The sequence below is a fragment of the Baudoinia panamericana genome (genome assembly GCF_000338955.1).
Source record: "Baudoinia panamericana UAMH 10762 unplaced genomic scaffold BAUCOscaffold_3, whole genome shotgun sequence".
NCBI lineage: Eukaryota > Fungi > Ascomycota > Dothideomycetes > Mycosphaerellales > Teratosphaeriaceae > Baudoinia > Baudoinia panamericana.
Genome location: NW_006911259.1, coordinates 343,182 through 359,191, shown reverse-complemented (window position 1 = coordinate 359,191; position 16,010 = coordinate 343,182). Strand labels below are relative to the sequence as shown.

Here is a 16,010-nt window from a genome sequence, read left to right as displayed (position 1 = left end):
TGCAAGGTTTAAGGAGATGCAGTTGCAGTACGTACAGCCAACCGGTGTACCGACCAGCCAAACTCTCGTCATGCAAACGTTTCTTCCTTGGCCAGACTCTTCGGACTTAATCCGGAACGCGGCGTTGACAGCATCTGGAGGCTGAGCGGACCGTTCTGCCGCAAGATCAACCATGTCAAAAACTTTACAGCTGCTACTGCATGCCATGGTCCCGTTTCTTGGACAAATCGAGCAAAGCTTTGCGGCTAAAGCTTCGACTGTGCGGAGAATGCATGATGCTGGGATGCGACTCCACATCAACCCTGCTTAAGCGATCTGGTCTTCGAACATCTAGAAGGATATTCAATCTACCGTGCAGCGACGCAGCCTATACCGCAGTACAAACCTGTCACAATGCCGAGGATCATGACCGAATGTTGCTGCCGTACCACCTCAGTGGCGAAGTGTGATCGACCTGGAGGCCTCGGTATATATAGGATGATCACTGAAGCGCTCAGTATGGCCTCACTCCATCCGAAATTACAACCTACATGTTCAATACAATGCTTTCGCTCAAGTCCACTCTCCTCCTCGCCGCCTCGGCGACAGCCACAATTTTCTACGCCGGCGTCGCAGAATCCGGAGGCGAGTTTGGCGCCTACTCCGCCACCGGTGTTAATGGCACAGGTCTGCCAGGACGTTTCAACGTCGACTATGCCTTCCTCAACGCCTCCACCGTGCCCATCTGGGTGAAGCAGAACAAGATCAACACCTTCCGTGTGGCATTCCTGCTGGAGCGTATGTGCCCACTCGAGTACGGTCTCGGTGCCCGGTTCAACGAGACCTACTTCTCCGAGTTCAACGACGCCATCAGAGCCATTACCAGCGCTGGCGCTTATGCCATCTTGGACCCGCATAACTACATGCGGTACAATGACCCCAGCCAGCAGCCTGGAAGTGGAAGCATCATTGGCAACACGGCCGATCCGGCTGCGGCGACTACCGCTCAGTATGTCAAGGCACTTCACCAGTAAAACACTCCTCTGGCGTGTTGCTGACCTTCGTAGGTTCCAAGCCTTCTGGCACGAGCTCGCCTCCCGCTACATCTTCAACCCTAACGTCATCTTCGGCATCATGAACGAACCCCACGACATGCCCACAGAACTCATCCTCGCCAACGACCAAGCCGCCATCAACGGCATCCGCACCGCCGGCGCTATACAGCTCATCATCGCCCCGGGTAACGGGTACACCGGCGGCCACAGCTGGAACCAATCAACGTGCGCAGGCTGCACGCCGAACACGCAGGTGATGAACAAACTCAAGGATCCCCTCGGCAACACGGCCATTGATGTGCACGAGTACCTAGACTCGGACTTCAGCGGCACGCACCAGCCTTGCGTGCAGAGCTTCCCAGCGAATATGTATGGACTAACGCAGTGGTTGAAGGCTAACAACCTTAAGGCTATGGTGACGGAGTTCGGAGGCGACAACAACAACTACACGGATAGCTCGATGTGTGTGGAGTACCTCACCGAGGCGGTCAAGTATATGAACAGCAATCCTGAATGTAAGCTGCCCTCTTTCATGATGATGTTGAGTGTCATGACTGACTTGTGTTGCAGATATCGGCTGGACTGCATGGGCTGCTGGACCGTTCTGGGGCTCTTACTCCCCTTGCTGTGAGGACTACGGCAGTTATGGCTCGCTTGAGCCTGGCAGTGTGGCTTCGGACGGCACGCCGGGCATGTACTACACCGTCTGGAAGGCGATCATACAGCCGTTAGTGCCGAGTGCGCTGCAGAGGTTCGGGATCTCCAGCATCTATGGTGGGATCGAATTTTGATGAGGTGGTGATGGCATGACATGCATGATGTAAGGCATCCCAAGTACATAAGCTAGCGAAGAGTGTCTTGTATTACTTTACCACTCTCTGTGCAAGCCCTTTGTATCATACATTGAGTGCCTGCACCGCTTGAACCTCTGAGCCTAGCTCAACATCCATCAGGTCCTGGTTATCGGAGACTTCCAAGTTGGGCGGACCGGCAAAGCCAGGCTGCCCGAATGAAGGACCATATTCGATGTCTTGAAGCAGATTACTACTTGGAACCCAAGGATTGGGCTTCAACGTCACTGCAAACGCTGGATCATATCATTCGGGGTCACTCGCTGATTTCAAGAGCCATGACAAGCTCGACTTGCTTGCGCTCCCCTTTTAACGGGCGTTTCTGTTGCGAAGCTCTTTCCTCAGTTGCTGCGTCCCCTGCTCACGCCATAAGATAGCCATCCTGCTTCTAACATGCGGGTTTGGCAAGTTGTGCTGCGTTGTCTCGGTTGACATGAGATCTAAGGGTACTTTGCGATACGCAGTGTGACTTACGAAGATTGTTTGTTTTGAACAAAGGGGGACTTGCCGGAAGCGGTGCAAAGCCATATCGCCAGCAAACCCTCAGTCGCAGGGGACATGCTCAAGGGTCAACCACAAGTCGATCGATGCGCACTCAGATGAACCAATCCTCGAACGACCACATCTGCAGAGTTGTGGGTAGGACTTTAGACAAGAAGAAGCCCTGGTATGCGATGCTGACAGCCGCATAGCCGCTGCAAAGCTTGGGTTGACGCCTTCTTTGTGCTGGGACAACCTTCCAGATCCGGTCGGACAACACTGAAGTTGGCGTTCGCTGCCCAGAAAATACCTTCGTCATGCGCTCGTGCTGTGCAACTACCTTAGCTCAAATGTGCGAAACCGTACCTCAACCCACCTCGAAGACTCCCGCCGCAGATCGAAGATAGCGCAGGATCAAAGTCATGGACGGCTTCAACCAGGATCAAATCTTGGACATCTGGGTTCACATCGAATGGGAGGAGCGCAAGGCCTGCGGCGAGTCCGTCGAAGAAGATCAGCTCAGACCAGTACTGGCTCAAGCATGGCTCACCTTCCCGGACGATATCAAGCGGGAGCTTACGGTAGCCTTGGTCGCCTTTCTCGAAGCTCAAGAAGCGGTTCCAGCAGTTCAGCACAACATAGATGCGACGACGTCGTACCCGAAGCTCCAGACTGATGAGGACGGCCGGCCACGATATGATCATCGCCCGGACGTGCGCGAGATGCCATCCTTCGCTGCTTACGTGGAAAGCACAAGAAGAAAATGCGAGGTGGAGCAGACTCGCTTCACTGCGACCGAAGCCTTGAGACAAGTCTTCTTAGAGCAGGCGGAAGGGCTGAATGTTCTGCAAGAGAGCGTGGCGTGGACGAGACTCCTCAGTTCTCGGCTTGACACATCTCTGAGAACCTGCCGAAGCTTACTTGACAACCTGCAGGAGCAGTTGCCGCGGCATGAAGCTGCGCTGAAGAGATGGCTCGCTTTCAAACGGAGGGAAGCGGCCTTGTCTAGAGCGTGGGTCGGGAGCTGGATGCTGGGTCGTGGCGGCTACGGAAGCGCCAACCTATGGGTTCAGCTTGACGCCAATGGAAACATTTGCGATGTGTGTGCGCTTGATGATACCATTAGGAAGACGGTTTGTGCTGACCGAGCTCGCAGCGTGTCCTTATCAAAGATTGCGACTTCAGCGGAGACGGGGAGGAGTTTTGGAGAGACACTGGTGACAGCTGGAGTGCGCATCCTCGGGATCCTACAGGCCGGTTGCTGGTTCCAAACGAAGTACTTGCCATGTACAATCTTCGCGGTCGAATCGGCTCGGAGAACATTGTGCGTGATTGACCTTGACGGCTATTGATCGGTAATTGAAGAGCCTGCTGACCGTTCCTTTAATCAGGTATATCTTCGCAACTGGAACCTGCATGCTGAAAGGAGAACGACAAGGTTGTATCTCGAGTTCTGTCCCTTTGGCACATTGAGTGAGCTCACAGAGACAAGAGCGCAGCCGGGGGAGGGGCGGATTTGGCTAGAGGAGCCATTGATCTGGTATAACATACATCGTTTCCAAAAAGGTCCGTCTTTGGCTGACGCAATGCGAACAGGCATGCGTTCGAGAGTCTGGCAGTTGCTGGGAAGCTAATGGACGCTGGTGAGCTCCAAGACAATCCCATGTCCATCTGGAAGAATATTCTTCACCTGGACTACAAGACGTCCAATGTACTCTTAGGTGCGAACTCCGGAAAACTGTACCAAGGATATCCTGGCATAAAGCTGGCGGACTTCGGCCTTTCTCTGTTCCAGGATCGCCAAGACAAGCGGACGAATCAAGACTACCCTCAGCGTGGCACGCCAGGTAACCGGGCACCGGAGCAGGTCAGAGATTGGAAGAACGACGCCGACAGGCCACTGATCGGGCGAACCACAAATGTCTGGGGTAAGTATTGGGTGTAGGGCCGCTTCTCGGATGCATGAGACACTGCTGATACACACAGGCGTGGGTATAGTGGTATGGAGCCTTATCGAGTTGAGGCAAGGTGACGACAACCTGGCGTATGATGGACCGCAGAACGCCGATGGCCTAGCACATCCTGGCGAGCCTAGAGAGCCGGCATTCAGCATTCCTGTGAGGACGACGTACTCTAGGGAATTGCTAGAACTCGTGTCAAGTTGCGTGCGGTTCCGGCCCGAGGACCGACCAAGCTTCGACGTTGTTCTGAGATCCATTCAGCGATACACCGATGGTAGCAGAGAGTTCAAGCGTGACCAGGGCTTGCGGGAAACGGCCAAGGACGATCCACGGTTTGGTTCCTGGAACCCGTCAGGTTCGCCGCCGGAGGATCTGTGGGCGCGAGGAACGCAGCTTTCGAGAGAGGACGGTCCAGATCCGCCCTCAGGGCTTCCAAGAATGCCGCAAGCGACTGTCGGCGAGATCGACGGCGATGAGGTCCCCGGCGGAGAACCCGGCAGAGGAGCTACTATTCAGGAGATAACAAGAACCGGGGCATTGCAAGATCCAGGATCACAGTTGCCGCAGCGGAACGATCCAGCGCTCCCACTTCAAGACGGACCTGCTAACATGCAGCCAAACGGTCCAGCTCGAGGCGCGGTTACAGGTCAGGCTCCGACCCCAGCTCGAGGCGAGGCGGCTCCTGGCGGCGGCCTAGGTCAAGCTCCAGGTGCGGGACCAGCTCCAGGCGCGCTGCGCGAATGTAAGCACCGATGCAACAACAAGCGCACATGCAGACACCCGTGTTGCAAGCGTCATCAGCCGTAGTTGAAGCGTTACATTTGCGACCTTCCTACCAACGTTACACGAAGCGCTCGGTGGCTAGTCTTTCAGGCATAGAACGGAAAAGAAAGGAGGGCGAGGCTAGGAGGGAGCAGGCGGCGTGTAGCCCAGAGACTATCGATTGGAGTCGCCTGAGTCGTGACAACGCAGCAGGAAAGTGGGAGAAGAAATGATAAGATTGCGAAGCTATTGTATGCCTCGATGTGGTTGAGCGCGTCGTAGTCCTCTGGAGAGACTTCACTACTGGATCTGGGTGTCGTGTAGGCGGCACACGAAACAACGTGAGGACGGGACCTGCGCGAGACACTGGCGGAACGGGAGATGCAGGCTGTTGTTGTAGGCATTGTCAGACGTTACAAATATGTAGAAGTCAGGTGTGTGGGTATGACGGAGGTGGGGGTGGGGGCCAGAAAATGCATCCATCCCACATTCAATGTCCGTCTTTGACTCAGGATTTGTAGAGGAGAGCTAATCTCTTCTTAAATACCGAGGAGACGTACACAAAATGGCAGGTCATAATACGATGGAGCATACGCCACCCTTCCTGGCAGCCATCGATCTCTCGAGCTATACCAACGCATCGCAGATACAGTCCGTAAAAGAACTCGCATATACCGGAGCTCTGTTCGCAGCAGTGTCGCCTCAGTCGATTGACACCGCGCTCGCACTTCTCAAAGACACCGTGGGTCGATACTCTGTTCACCTGGATGTCTCTACGCTGCAATCGGAGCAGGACATTGTAGACCTTCTCGACGCTGGTGCCGCCAAAGCCTTCGTGTCAAGCGGACAAGTACCTGCATTGCAGCAAGTGCCGAACTTAGACGGCAGTCGCATAGTCTATCACCCAACTGTCTCTGCCGACCAAGCAGAGTCCCAACTGCAGGGGACTGGCTACGGCTTGCATCTCCACAATGTCCAGAGTGTCCAAGCCGCGACTCAGGTTCTACAAGCACTGGGCAAGCAGAGGCCCACTGTATATGTTTCCAAGGAAGGAATGACCGAGGCGGAAGCTGTCGAGTTATGCAGACAGGACGTCGTGCCTATTTTACCTTCGAAGCAACTTACTCTTACCGCCGAACAGTCTACCGATCAGATAAGAGTCGCTTCCTTACTGCTTGCGCAGGTGAAGAGTGATCGGCCGGACGGACTCTTCACGACGCTTGTAACGGACGAGCGAGGCATCGCTCTGGGGCTAGTGTACAGCAACGAGGAGAGCGTAGCAGAGAGCTTGCGGTCCGGACGAGGTGTGTACTGGAGTCGGAAGCGTGGTTTATGGCGCAAGGGCGACACGAGCGGAGACTGGCAAGAGCTTGTTCGCATAGACAGAGACTGCGACAATGACTGTCTGCTCTTTGTCGTAAGGCAGCAAGGGCATGGGTTCTGCCACCTGCAGACAGCGACGTGCTTCGGTCAGTACAGAGGGTTGACAAAGCTGCAGAAGACGCTACAGAGTCGGAAACGATCGGCACCGGAGGGTTCGTATACTGCGCGGTTGTTCAACGACAGCAAGATGCTGAATGCGAAGATCATGGAGGAGGCGTCTGAGCTTTGCGAAGCACAGAGTAAGGAGGATGTTGCGGCTGAAGCAGCAGATGTCCTCTACTTTGCGCTCACAAAGGCAACCGCGGCGGGTGTTACGCTAGAAGATATCGAACGTAATCTAGATGGCAAAAGTGTCAAAGTGAAAAGAAGAAAAGGTGACGCCAAGGGCCCGTATGCCGAGAAGTTTGGCGTCACCAATGGCACAGCACCCCACGTCAACGGCGACGCGAAGACGGAGATGCTACGAGAAGCTGAGTCCAAGCCAAAGAGCAAAGACGACCCTGCTGGTCTCAACAAGGAAGGCAGAATTCAAATGCGGCGCTTCGACGTGGCGAAAGAGTCGCCCGAAAGCATTCAGGAAGCTCTCAAACGGCCCTCCCAGCGCTCAACGGAGAAGATCATGGGTATCGTCAACCCCATCATCAAAGACGTGCAACAACGCGGCGACAAGGCATTATTGGAGTATACGCACAAGTTCGAGAAAGCGACCTCGCTCACCTCACCCGTTCTAAAAGCGCCGTTTCCTGAAAGCCTAATGCAACTCCCACCGGAAACGATCGAAGCCATCGATGTCAGTTTCGAGAATATCCGCAAATTCCACGCTGCGCAGAAGGAGGAGCGCCCGCTGGAGGTCGAGACTATGCCTGGCGTGGTATGCTCACGATTCGTACGGCCCATCGAACGAGTTGGTCTTTACGTACCAGGCGGTACCGCTGTCCTCCCATCCACTGCAATGATGCTTGGCGTACCGGCTATGGTGGCCGGATGTAAGACGATCGTGCTTGCTTCGCCACCACGCGCAGACGGAAGCCTGACGCCCGAGATCGTATATGTCGCTCACAAGGTCGGCGCGGAAAGCATCGTGCTGGCAGGTGGTGCGCAAGCTGTTGCCGCGATGGCGTACGGGACGGAGAATGTGAGCAAAGTCGACAAAATCCTAGGGCCCGGCAATCAATTCGTCACAGCGGCCAAGATGGTCGTGTCGAACGATACGACCGCGAACGTCAGCATTGATATGCCCGCCGGCCCGTCGGAAGTGCTGGTCATTGCGGACAAGACCGCGAATCCTGCTTTTGTTGCTTCCGACCTACTATCTCAGGCTGAGCACGGCGTGGACAGTCAAGTTGTCTGCATCCCCGTTGATCTCAGTGACGAGCAGGTACAAGCAATCGAAAATGAGCTGCACAAGCAAGCGATGGCTCTTCCACGAGTGGACCTCGTTCGGGGTGCCATCGAGCACTCAGTCACGCTGATCGTCAAGACGCTTGAAGAGGCCATGGCACTCTCGAATGCTTACGCTCCGGAACATCTTATCCTGCAAGTCGCCGACCCGGTTGCCGCACGGGATAGGGTGCAGAATGCAGGCTCCGTCTTTTGTGGTCAGTGGACGCCGGAGTCGGTTGGTGACTACTCTGCGGGTGTCAATCATAGTTTGCCCACGTATGGTTATGCGAGACAATACTCTGGTGTCAACCTGGGCAGCTATGTCAAGCATATTACGAGCTCGAATCTGACGGCGGAGGGTTTGAGGAATGTTGGAGGTGCGGTAATGCAGTTGGCGAAGGTTGAGGAGTTGGAGGCGCATCGGAGGGCGGTGGAGATAAGGCTAGACTATATGAAAAGGGAGGGCCTGACAAGTTAGGCAATGAGAAACGTTGCACTTAATTGGTAGCGAGCGCTTATAGTTACCAACTGCCTCGAAACGGTTGACCTGATGTGATCGGAAGCATGAGATAGAAGATGAGAGGGTATCACAAGCTTCCACGCCCAACCAGCTATCTAGACGCGCGCCATACGTGACATAAATTTCCAACGGTTATGCAACCGACTGCTCAACGCGATCAGGCACCTCCGGCCGCACATCCATGACCGCGCGTACAAGATCCTCGACAACTTTCGGTCCCGTCTTCTCGCCTATCTGCTTGATCTCGTCGAGCTGCTTCTGCGTGTCCTTATCTGCCTGCTCCTCCGCGGCCTTGTTGCCTGAGCTGTGCTATAATCGGAGTCAGTACGTACACACACACTCCCCGTCCGTGCGTTGCTTCTGCAAGTGGGAGGCATACCTCCTTCTCGAAGGCCTTAAACTCCGCCTCCTTCTGCTTGCGGTAGTCCTCAATCTCCTTCTGCGCTTCGGAACGGGCGTCCTTTACTCGCTTTGTTCGGTCTATGGTTTGATAAGCTTTCGTGGCTATAGTGGAGGAGTTCATTGTAGTGAACGATACATTCTCTGGCTTGTTGTACGATCTTCTGCGCTTCTCTTTCTGCCTACAGCCATGTCAATATGCGGTCCCACGTTAGCTACGGTCTGTTGAGATGGCACGAACGTCGAGCAAAGTCTGGATACCGGCGGAGTTTTGGGCTGCCTGTCGAGTCTGTCAGCGCATAGAGCGAGGCTGGAAGAGCCTGTTACATACCATCTCTGCGAGTATGTGGTCAGGATGTGGTGTAGGGTGCGAATGCGCAAAGGCGGCCTATCAAAAGAAGCAACCGTCAGTGAAGCTCACATTGACGTGCATTGAGCGGCCGAGATATGTCCGTATTGCGGCCGCTTGCACCGCTTCGGTTCCATCTGCACATCCACGACACTCTCATCAAACCAATATTCATCTTCCTGCACAACCCGGAGATTATTGCTTCATGTCGACGACCGCCAAGTTGACTCTCGCGACAACAACGCTGGGTGCCATTGGCATTGTCATCTTCGTGCATCGGCAGCAGCAGCTTGACAAAGCTGTACGCTTCATCCGTCTCCGACCCGGCATATCATATGGCTAACGGCCAAGTATAGGCAATGCATCAAGGCGTCATACGTGACATGGAGCAGCAGCGCATTAAGCGGGAGAGACAGCTTGACTTCGAAATGCAACGCCAACTCGAGGAGGAGTACAAGAAGGTGCAGACTGTCAGCGACAGCACGGATGGGCAGGTCAGGACACCATGAGTGCTGTGCAATTCATGGCTGAAGGATCTCTTGCGTGTAATCCCTGATGACCATAGTGGTTACATCATGTCGCCATTAGCTCTCGATGGTGCTCAGTCCGGAATTGGCACGGTTACAGGCCGTACCACAACCGGATCCACGATGGATTGATGCGGCGAAGCTTCAGGACCCGTCCAATTCGCCTTCGGGATGCTCCAAACACAATACCGCGCCGGAGCTATACACTTGAGTCTGATACCACACAACATCGGAAGCCATCCAACTGAGATGTCTAGCAACGTTGACTTGGACTTGTCATATGGCCGCAGAGACTCCATTGCATCCGGGAACTTGCGATACCGTCGAAAAGGCGGGGTGATGAACTTGGTCCCTGCTCCAGCGCGCAAGAAGCAAGGGTATCGTACTCTTGTCATCCGCTTCGACGCATATCTAGGGGCGATATAGTCTTGCCCACATCTTGCGGGACTGATCGGGCTCCCCCAGCGATACCACATGTCTCTGATACCGCCACTAAGTGTTTGAGTCCACAAGCTACAAGCGATCTCCACTTCCCCCGAATGAGACCTAACGAGAAATGGGAGAACAGCAGATCCCACTTGTTGCAAGAACTAGTTTGCTGACTGCTGGCTGTGAATGGTGGGTGGGAATGCGTGGACAAGCAGAGCAGAGCCAAGCTAGGGAGGAAATGAAACTGTCGAGAAAAGAAATATCGCTTGACCACTTAGGCAGACAGCTGAAATAACGAGATTGCAGTCTTCCGCCATTTCGCGTTGCACGCCACCTCTCAACCCCTAACCTTCAACCACTCCACAACCTCCGCCGCACTCCGATCAGGCGGAAACACCGGATAAAACACCTTCATCACCTTCCCATCCTCCACTGCCATACTTAACCGCTTAATCAACCGCTTCCCTTCCCACTCAAAAACCGGCAACCCCAACGCCTCCGCCAACTCAAGCTTCTCATCGCTCAAAAGCTCATAAGGCAAGTGCACCCTCGTCTTAAGTTCCAGCTGGTACTCCGTAGATTGCGTGCTGCAGCCAAAGACCTGTTTCACTCCCAGCCCAGCAAGCTCGTCCGAAGCGTCCCGGAATGAACAGGCTTGCGGCGTGCAGCCGCGGGCGCCGGGGATTTCGTTCCATTCGGGTGGGACGTTTTCGCCGGGGGCGGCGGTGCGGGGGTAGCAGAAGAGGATTGTGAGGCCGGGAAGGGTTGAGAGGTCAATAGTGTTTCCCAATGTTGAAGGTAAAGCGATCGCTGGGAACTGCCGGCCTTGAAGGCCCTCGCATGCTCCGTCGTCTTCAGGCTTTGGGATGGTGCTCCAGTCTGGTGTTGCTGGGTTCTTCGCGTTCGCCATCCTGACGGTACCTAGTAAGTGTCTGACGGTCGATGTTGTATTGCACCTTCGCTCTGATATTCCAGTATGATTTGTTCGGACGATTGTTACGAAGATTCCTTAATGTTGAAGTACCTCGAGCGGGGTATCGCGGCCGGTTTGCGTTTTGACTTTGAAAGATGTTGTTGTTACACCTCGACACAGAGCGATCATAGTATGTACATTTGTGCGTCTCTATATCGCACCAGTAGCAGTACAGTAAACGTAGGGTATCGAAAGTCCAACGGTCCGCCCCCGCAACGCAGTCGGTGGCGCCAATCGCTAGAACGCACGGCGAACACTAAACACAGCAACCCATACATGAGACCCATCAGACAGCCTCATAAGTGTCCAGCGGCACATAAGCACCCCTCTCAGCCTCGGACACCTTCCTCCTCTTTCCCCTAACGAGATCCCTTACGCTGCCGATACGACTCCAGAACCCCAGCTTGTTGGCTTTGAACTCAGCAACAAGCTCATCCTCAATCAGCCACGCAGGTCGTCGCCAAAACCTAAGCATCAAGCTACTAACCACGACCGTGACGCTCGAACAAGCCATCGCCGCGCCAGCAGCCAGTGGCGGTAGCGTGATGCCCCACGGCAAGAAGAAGCCCATCGCGATCGGGATGCCGATAGCGTTGTAGATGCAGCTGAAGAGCAGATTGTACTTAATCCGTCGGAAGATCGTCCGGCTGAGATGTAGCGAGGCAGGGATATCCATCAGTTGCTCCCCTTTCATCAACACGATATCCGCCGCCTCCATCGCGACATCGGTGCCCGTCGCTAACGAGATGCCGACGTTGGCCGTGGCAAGCGCGGGCGAGTCGTTGATACCGTCACCTACCATTGCGACGATCTGGCCTTGTTTCTGCAAGTCTTCGATGATGTCTTGTTTGCCGCTTGGCAAGATGCCGGCGTAGACGTTCTCTGGAGGGATCCCAACTAGTGAGGCGACGTGCTCGGCTGTGGCAGCTTGATCGCCGGTGACGAGCGAAGTGGCTATGCCCATGCCGTGCAGAGCTGCGATGCATGCGCGTGCTGATGGCTTGAGTGTATCTGAGAGCCCAACAGAGCCGGTGTAGGTTCCATTGATCGCGACGTGAATCTTCGTGATGCCTGCCGACTCCGCGTCGGTGTAGCGCTGAGGAACGGCGACTTCAGGAGCACTTGGCACGGCAATGCCGTTTCCACGTAGCAGCGAAGCGTTGCCGATAATAACTTGGTACCGTGTCCGCTCGACCGCACCACTCGGCTCGACGATGGCGGAAATGCCTTTGCCAACAGTAGCCTTGAAATCACCAACATTGCCATCCAGCGTGCCATCTGCCGCAAGGCCCAACTTCTCCTTTGCACCGGCCAGAATCGCCTTGGCAATGGGATGCTCGCTGCCCGCTTCCGCAAGCCCGACGATGCTCCACCACATGAGTCTGCGCTCGCTGCTTTCACTCCACTCACCAACCGACTCCGCGCCACTGACGCTCATCTTACCCGTGGTAAGCGTACCAGTCTTGTCGAGAACGATGTGCTTGATCTTGGTAGCCGTCTCGAGTGTAGCGCCACCTTTTACTAGAATGCCCTGCTCAGCACCTACACCCGTGCCCACCATCACGGCCGTCGGTGTTGCCAGGCCAAGCGCGCATGGACACGCAAACACAATAACCGCAATGCAAAGCTTAACACATATCATCACCCTGCCTCCCGAAGAATCGCTGAGGAAGATCGGGGGTGGCTGAGGCATGACATGGCTGAGGATCATCCATGCCACAAAGGTCGCCAGACCTAGCGTAATGATGATCGGGACGAAGTAGCCAGCCACAACGTCAGCAACGCGCTGGATAGGTGCCCGACTCGTCTGCGCTTCTTGCACGAGTCGAACGATCTGCGAAAGCTGAGTGTCGCGGCCGGCGCGTGTGACCTTGAAGTCAAGCCTACCGGCGCCGTTAACGGTACCCGCCATGAGCGCCGAGCCTTGCTTCTTCAAGATAGGCATCGCTTCGCCGGTTACCATGCTTTCGTTCACGTAGCTTTCTCCGCGGGTGACCGTGCCATCTGCGGGAACCTTATCGCCAGGCTTCAAGACAACAATGTCACCTACTTCGATGAGCTCGGTAGGCACGACTCTCTCCTCAACAGTAGCAGCAAAGGCCGCCTTCTCGTTCTGCTGCACCATAGTATCCCAATCTTCTGCAGCTTTGGCAGCCGCAATCGGATCAGCGTAGATGGTTGCAGTCGAAGGGGCCAGGCTCATCAGCCTACTAAGAGCCTTCGAAGTCTGACCCTTGGCCCTGTTCTCCAGAAAGCGGCCAAGCAGGATGAACGTGATAAGCATCGTACTCGTGTCGAACGTAGTTGCCGGCTTAGAGTGCGGAGGCACGAAGATGCTAACGAGCATCGCCGCGCAGCTGAAGAAGAACGCTGCACTCGTCCCAAGCACGACCAGAACGTCCATCGTTGGACTACCATGCTTGATAGATTTGTATGCGGAGACGTAGAAGCGTTTCCCGATGCCGAATTGTACGGGTATAGTGAGGAAAAGACATACAACATCACCCAGCCAGAGACCGCTCCAGTGCGCTCTTCCAAAGTCAAGTGCCGGCAGGAACATAGGAATGACCATGCTGATGAGGAGGACGGGTATCGCAAAGGCTAGTGATATCCGGAAAGCGCGCCACCACTCCTGGATTTCCTTCGTCTTCGCCAAGGACTCGAGCTGCGCGTTGTTGTCATCCGAATCAGCTACGAGTGCATTGTAGCCAGCCTTCTCGATAGTCTCCACTATAGCTCGCAGACCGATCGTGGACGGAGTATGCGTGACGCCTACGCGGAAAGTTTCGAAGTCGACCTTTGCGGACGTGACGCCGGGTATGCCATCAAGTAAGGCCTGAAGATCTGACGCGGCATCTTGACTCGGCATGCCGAACACCTTCAACTGCACGCTCGCGCTCGAACTTGACGTCTGCACGCCTTCCTCAACGCTTGATACCACCTTCGCGTCGAACCCTCGGTCCTCAATAATTTCCATGATTTGCGCGGTAGTGAGTCGCTCAGGATCGTGCAAGATGACGGCCCGCTCTGCCAACAAGCTGATATTGAACTGCGCAACACCAGGCACGTCTCTGAAACCACCTTCCACGGCCGAAGTGCATGCGCCGCAAGTCATGCCTTCGATTGCAACAGTCGTAGTGAGCAGCTTCTTAGTCTTGGATTTCCGACGCATTTTCGGCTTGCTGTGTAGCGGCTCGACAGTCTTCGTCTCTACGATCTCGGCGTCGAAACCCGTATCCTCGACGATCTCTGCCAGCTTCTCCGGTGATATCATGCTTGCATCGTGCTCGATAACTGCCCGCTCGGAAAGTAATGATATACTGAAGCTCTTCACCCCCGCCACACCTTTAAACGCACCTTCTACCGCGGATGTGCAGGCACCGCACGTCATACCTCCAACGTGCAGTGTAGTCACAGATAGTCCGCTGCTCGTAACCTGATCATCCGTCTCCACTGCTCCATCCCCCACGTCCTCTATCGCATCGAACAACGGCGTCTCCGGTCGATCCGAGCCCAGCACCTCCGCGTCAAAACCTCTATCTTCCACAATATCTCGCAATTGCTGTGCGCCAATCTTCTCCGCATCATGCGTAACGACTGCTCGCTCCATAACTAAGCTGACCGACACACTGCCAACTCCCTCCACACCCTTAAAGCCGGACTCGACAGAAGACGTGCAAGCGCCACACGTCATCCCTTCGACCTTTAGTGTCGTCGTGGTCATGTGCAGGCCTGGCGCCACTTGCGCCGCTCTCGAGGGTGCCATTCCGTCCAGCCAGACTCTCCTACGCGTTGTACAGGCTGATTACCAAATCTGTCGGCTAGTTGCGCGTGCGATAGAGTGCTGCCTGGTGGTCAGGAGATATGTACGGCTCCAGCCAAAAAAAAGTCCAGGGGCTTCAATTAAGCCAACTTCTTGGACATGCTTGCAGTATTACGCCACCACGAGCGAAACTCTCGTTCTCCACAAGAATGTGCTTCGAGAAAGTAGGCTGGCCAGGTGTGTAAGTGAGTAGAAAGGAAGGAAGGGCAAATGACCCGACAACGCTCCCAGGGGGTCTGACAGAACCATCACGAAAACGAGTCTCGCTTACGAAAACGCGACATGACACAGTCAGAAAGCGGAAGTGTCGGCACCGCCACCCTCCGGGCCGAGAATAATAAAGAATAGAAATGGAGATGCAACTAGCCGGGAAGAGAGCCGCTGCACCCCCTGCACGTGGCAGACGCAGGGCTGAGGAAGAGCTGCGGTACATACACAGGCGATGTCTTGACTGTTTGCAAAAATCCCAATTATTACACAACTATCTCCCTGTCCCTACTTCTCTCACACCCGACAACGCCTCGCTCGCTCGCAGTAGTAAGTAAAAGCATGCAATCTAGTTACGACACACTTATACCATCCCAACCCCCAAAGAAACCTTCAAATACACTCCCACATCCACCTCCCTTTCTCTTGTTTACTCTGCACAAAACATCCACGCTCCCAACCAGCTTCCAGCTTCCGTCTGCCGTCTTCCGACTTCCCGCCAACCCAGCAGAGCGCCGCGGCTGCGCAGCCATCAAACCAAAGCCCTGCTCACCCGAGTCCAACCTTTCACCCATCACACCCCGGTCCTCTCCTTCCCCCTCCTCCGGAAGAAATCCATCACCCTCCGCGCCCCACTCGAACTCCCACTGTGCCCCTGCTCATACGCATCCCCGAACTTCCGCTGCTGAGGACGAATATTATTATTACCACCCGCGCCGGCACCAGCGCCAGCCGACGTGTTCAGCGGCTGCGTCTGGTTCGTCCCGTAGCCATCGTTATCGTACTCCGTCGGTTGAGCGTAGGCGTTGTGCTGTTGCCGGTGGGCGCCGACGTACCCCGCACCACCTTGCTGCTGTTGTTGTGGGTGCGGAGGCCTGTCGGTGCGTTGCTGGTGTTGCTGCTGCTCGGTGGCGGATTCATTGGGCGTG

At 55.1% G+C, this 16,010-nt stretch overlaps 5 protein-coding genes across 5 annotated transcripts; 3 read left to right on the top strand and 2 right to left on the bottom strand.

Annotated features, from left to right (window-relative positions):
* Positions 1–542: 542 nt before the first annotated feature.
* On the top strand, positions 543–1,825 carry BAUCODRAFT_120036 (glycoside hydrolase family 5 protein; the record flags this gene model as incomplete). Its single annotated transcript, XM_007675713.1, has 3 exons — positions 543–988; positions 1,047–1,549; positions 1,605–1,825. 3 exons carry the CDS (start codon positions 543–545, stop codon positions 1,823–1,825), a joined length of 1,170 nt encoding a protein of 389 aa, XP_007673903.1.
* A 962-nt stretch (positions 1,826–2,787) lies between these two features.
* BAUCODRAFT_154476 (uncharacterized protein) lies at positions 2,788–8,830 on the top strand (the record flags this gene model as incomplete). Its single annotated transcript, XM_007675712.1, has 6 exons — positions 2,788–3,465; positions 3,522–3,689; positions 3,757–3,905; positions 3,962–4,293; positions 4,352–5,068; positions 5,661–8,830. 6 exons carry the CDS (start codon positions 2,788–2,790, stop codon positions 8,330–8,332), a joined length of 4,716 nt encoding a protein of 1,571 aa, XP_007673902.1. The 3' UTR covers positions 8,333–8,830.
* Positions 8,831–9,327: 497 nt separating this feature from the next.
* BAUCODRAFT_57119 (uncharacterized protein) lies at positions 9,328–9,601 on the top strand (the record flags this gene model as incomplete). Its single annotated transcript, XM_007675489.1, has 2 exons — positions 9,328–9,423; positions 9,479–9,601. Coding segments are annotated over 2 exons (219 nt in total), but the record flags the coding sequence as incomplete, so codon positions are not given.
* A 669-nt stretch (positions 9,602–10,270) lies between these two features.
* Positions 10,271–11,162, bottom strand: BAUCODRAFT_379125 (uncharacterized protein). Its single transcript, XM_007675711.1, has one exon. It carries the CDS (start codon positions 10,986–10,988, stop codon positions 10,416–10,418), a length of 573 nt encoding a protein of 190 aa, XP_007673901.1. The 5' UTR covers positions 10,989–11,162; the 3' UTR covers positions 10,271–10,415.
* Positions 11,163–11,337: 175 nt separating this feature from the next.
* On the bottom strand, positions 11,338–14,817 carry BAUCODRAFT_64449 (uncharacterized protein; the record flags this gene model as incomplete). Its single annotated transcript, XM_007675508.1, has 1 exon — positions 11,338–14,817. The coding sequence occupies one exon, from the start codon at positions 14,815–14,817 to the stop codon at positions 11,338–11,340; it is 3,480 nt and encodes a 1,159-aa protein (XP_007673698.1).
* Between the last annotated feature and the right edge of the window lie 1,193 nt (positions 14,818–16,010).

Bases quoted from the DNA above. Each gene is read 5' to 3' on its own strand.
- BAUCODRAFT_379125 (XM_007675711.1), bottom strand. From the start codon at position 10,988: ATGGCGAACGCGAAGAACCCAGCAACACCAGACTGGAGCACCATCCCA.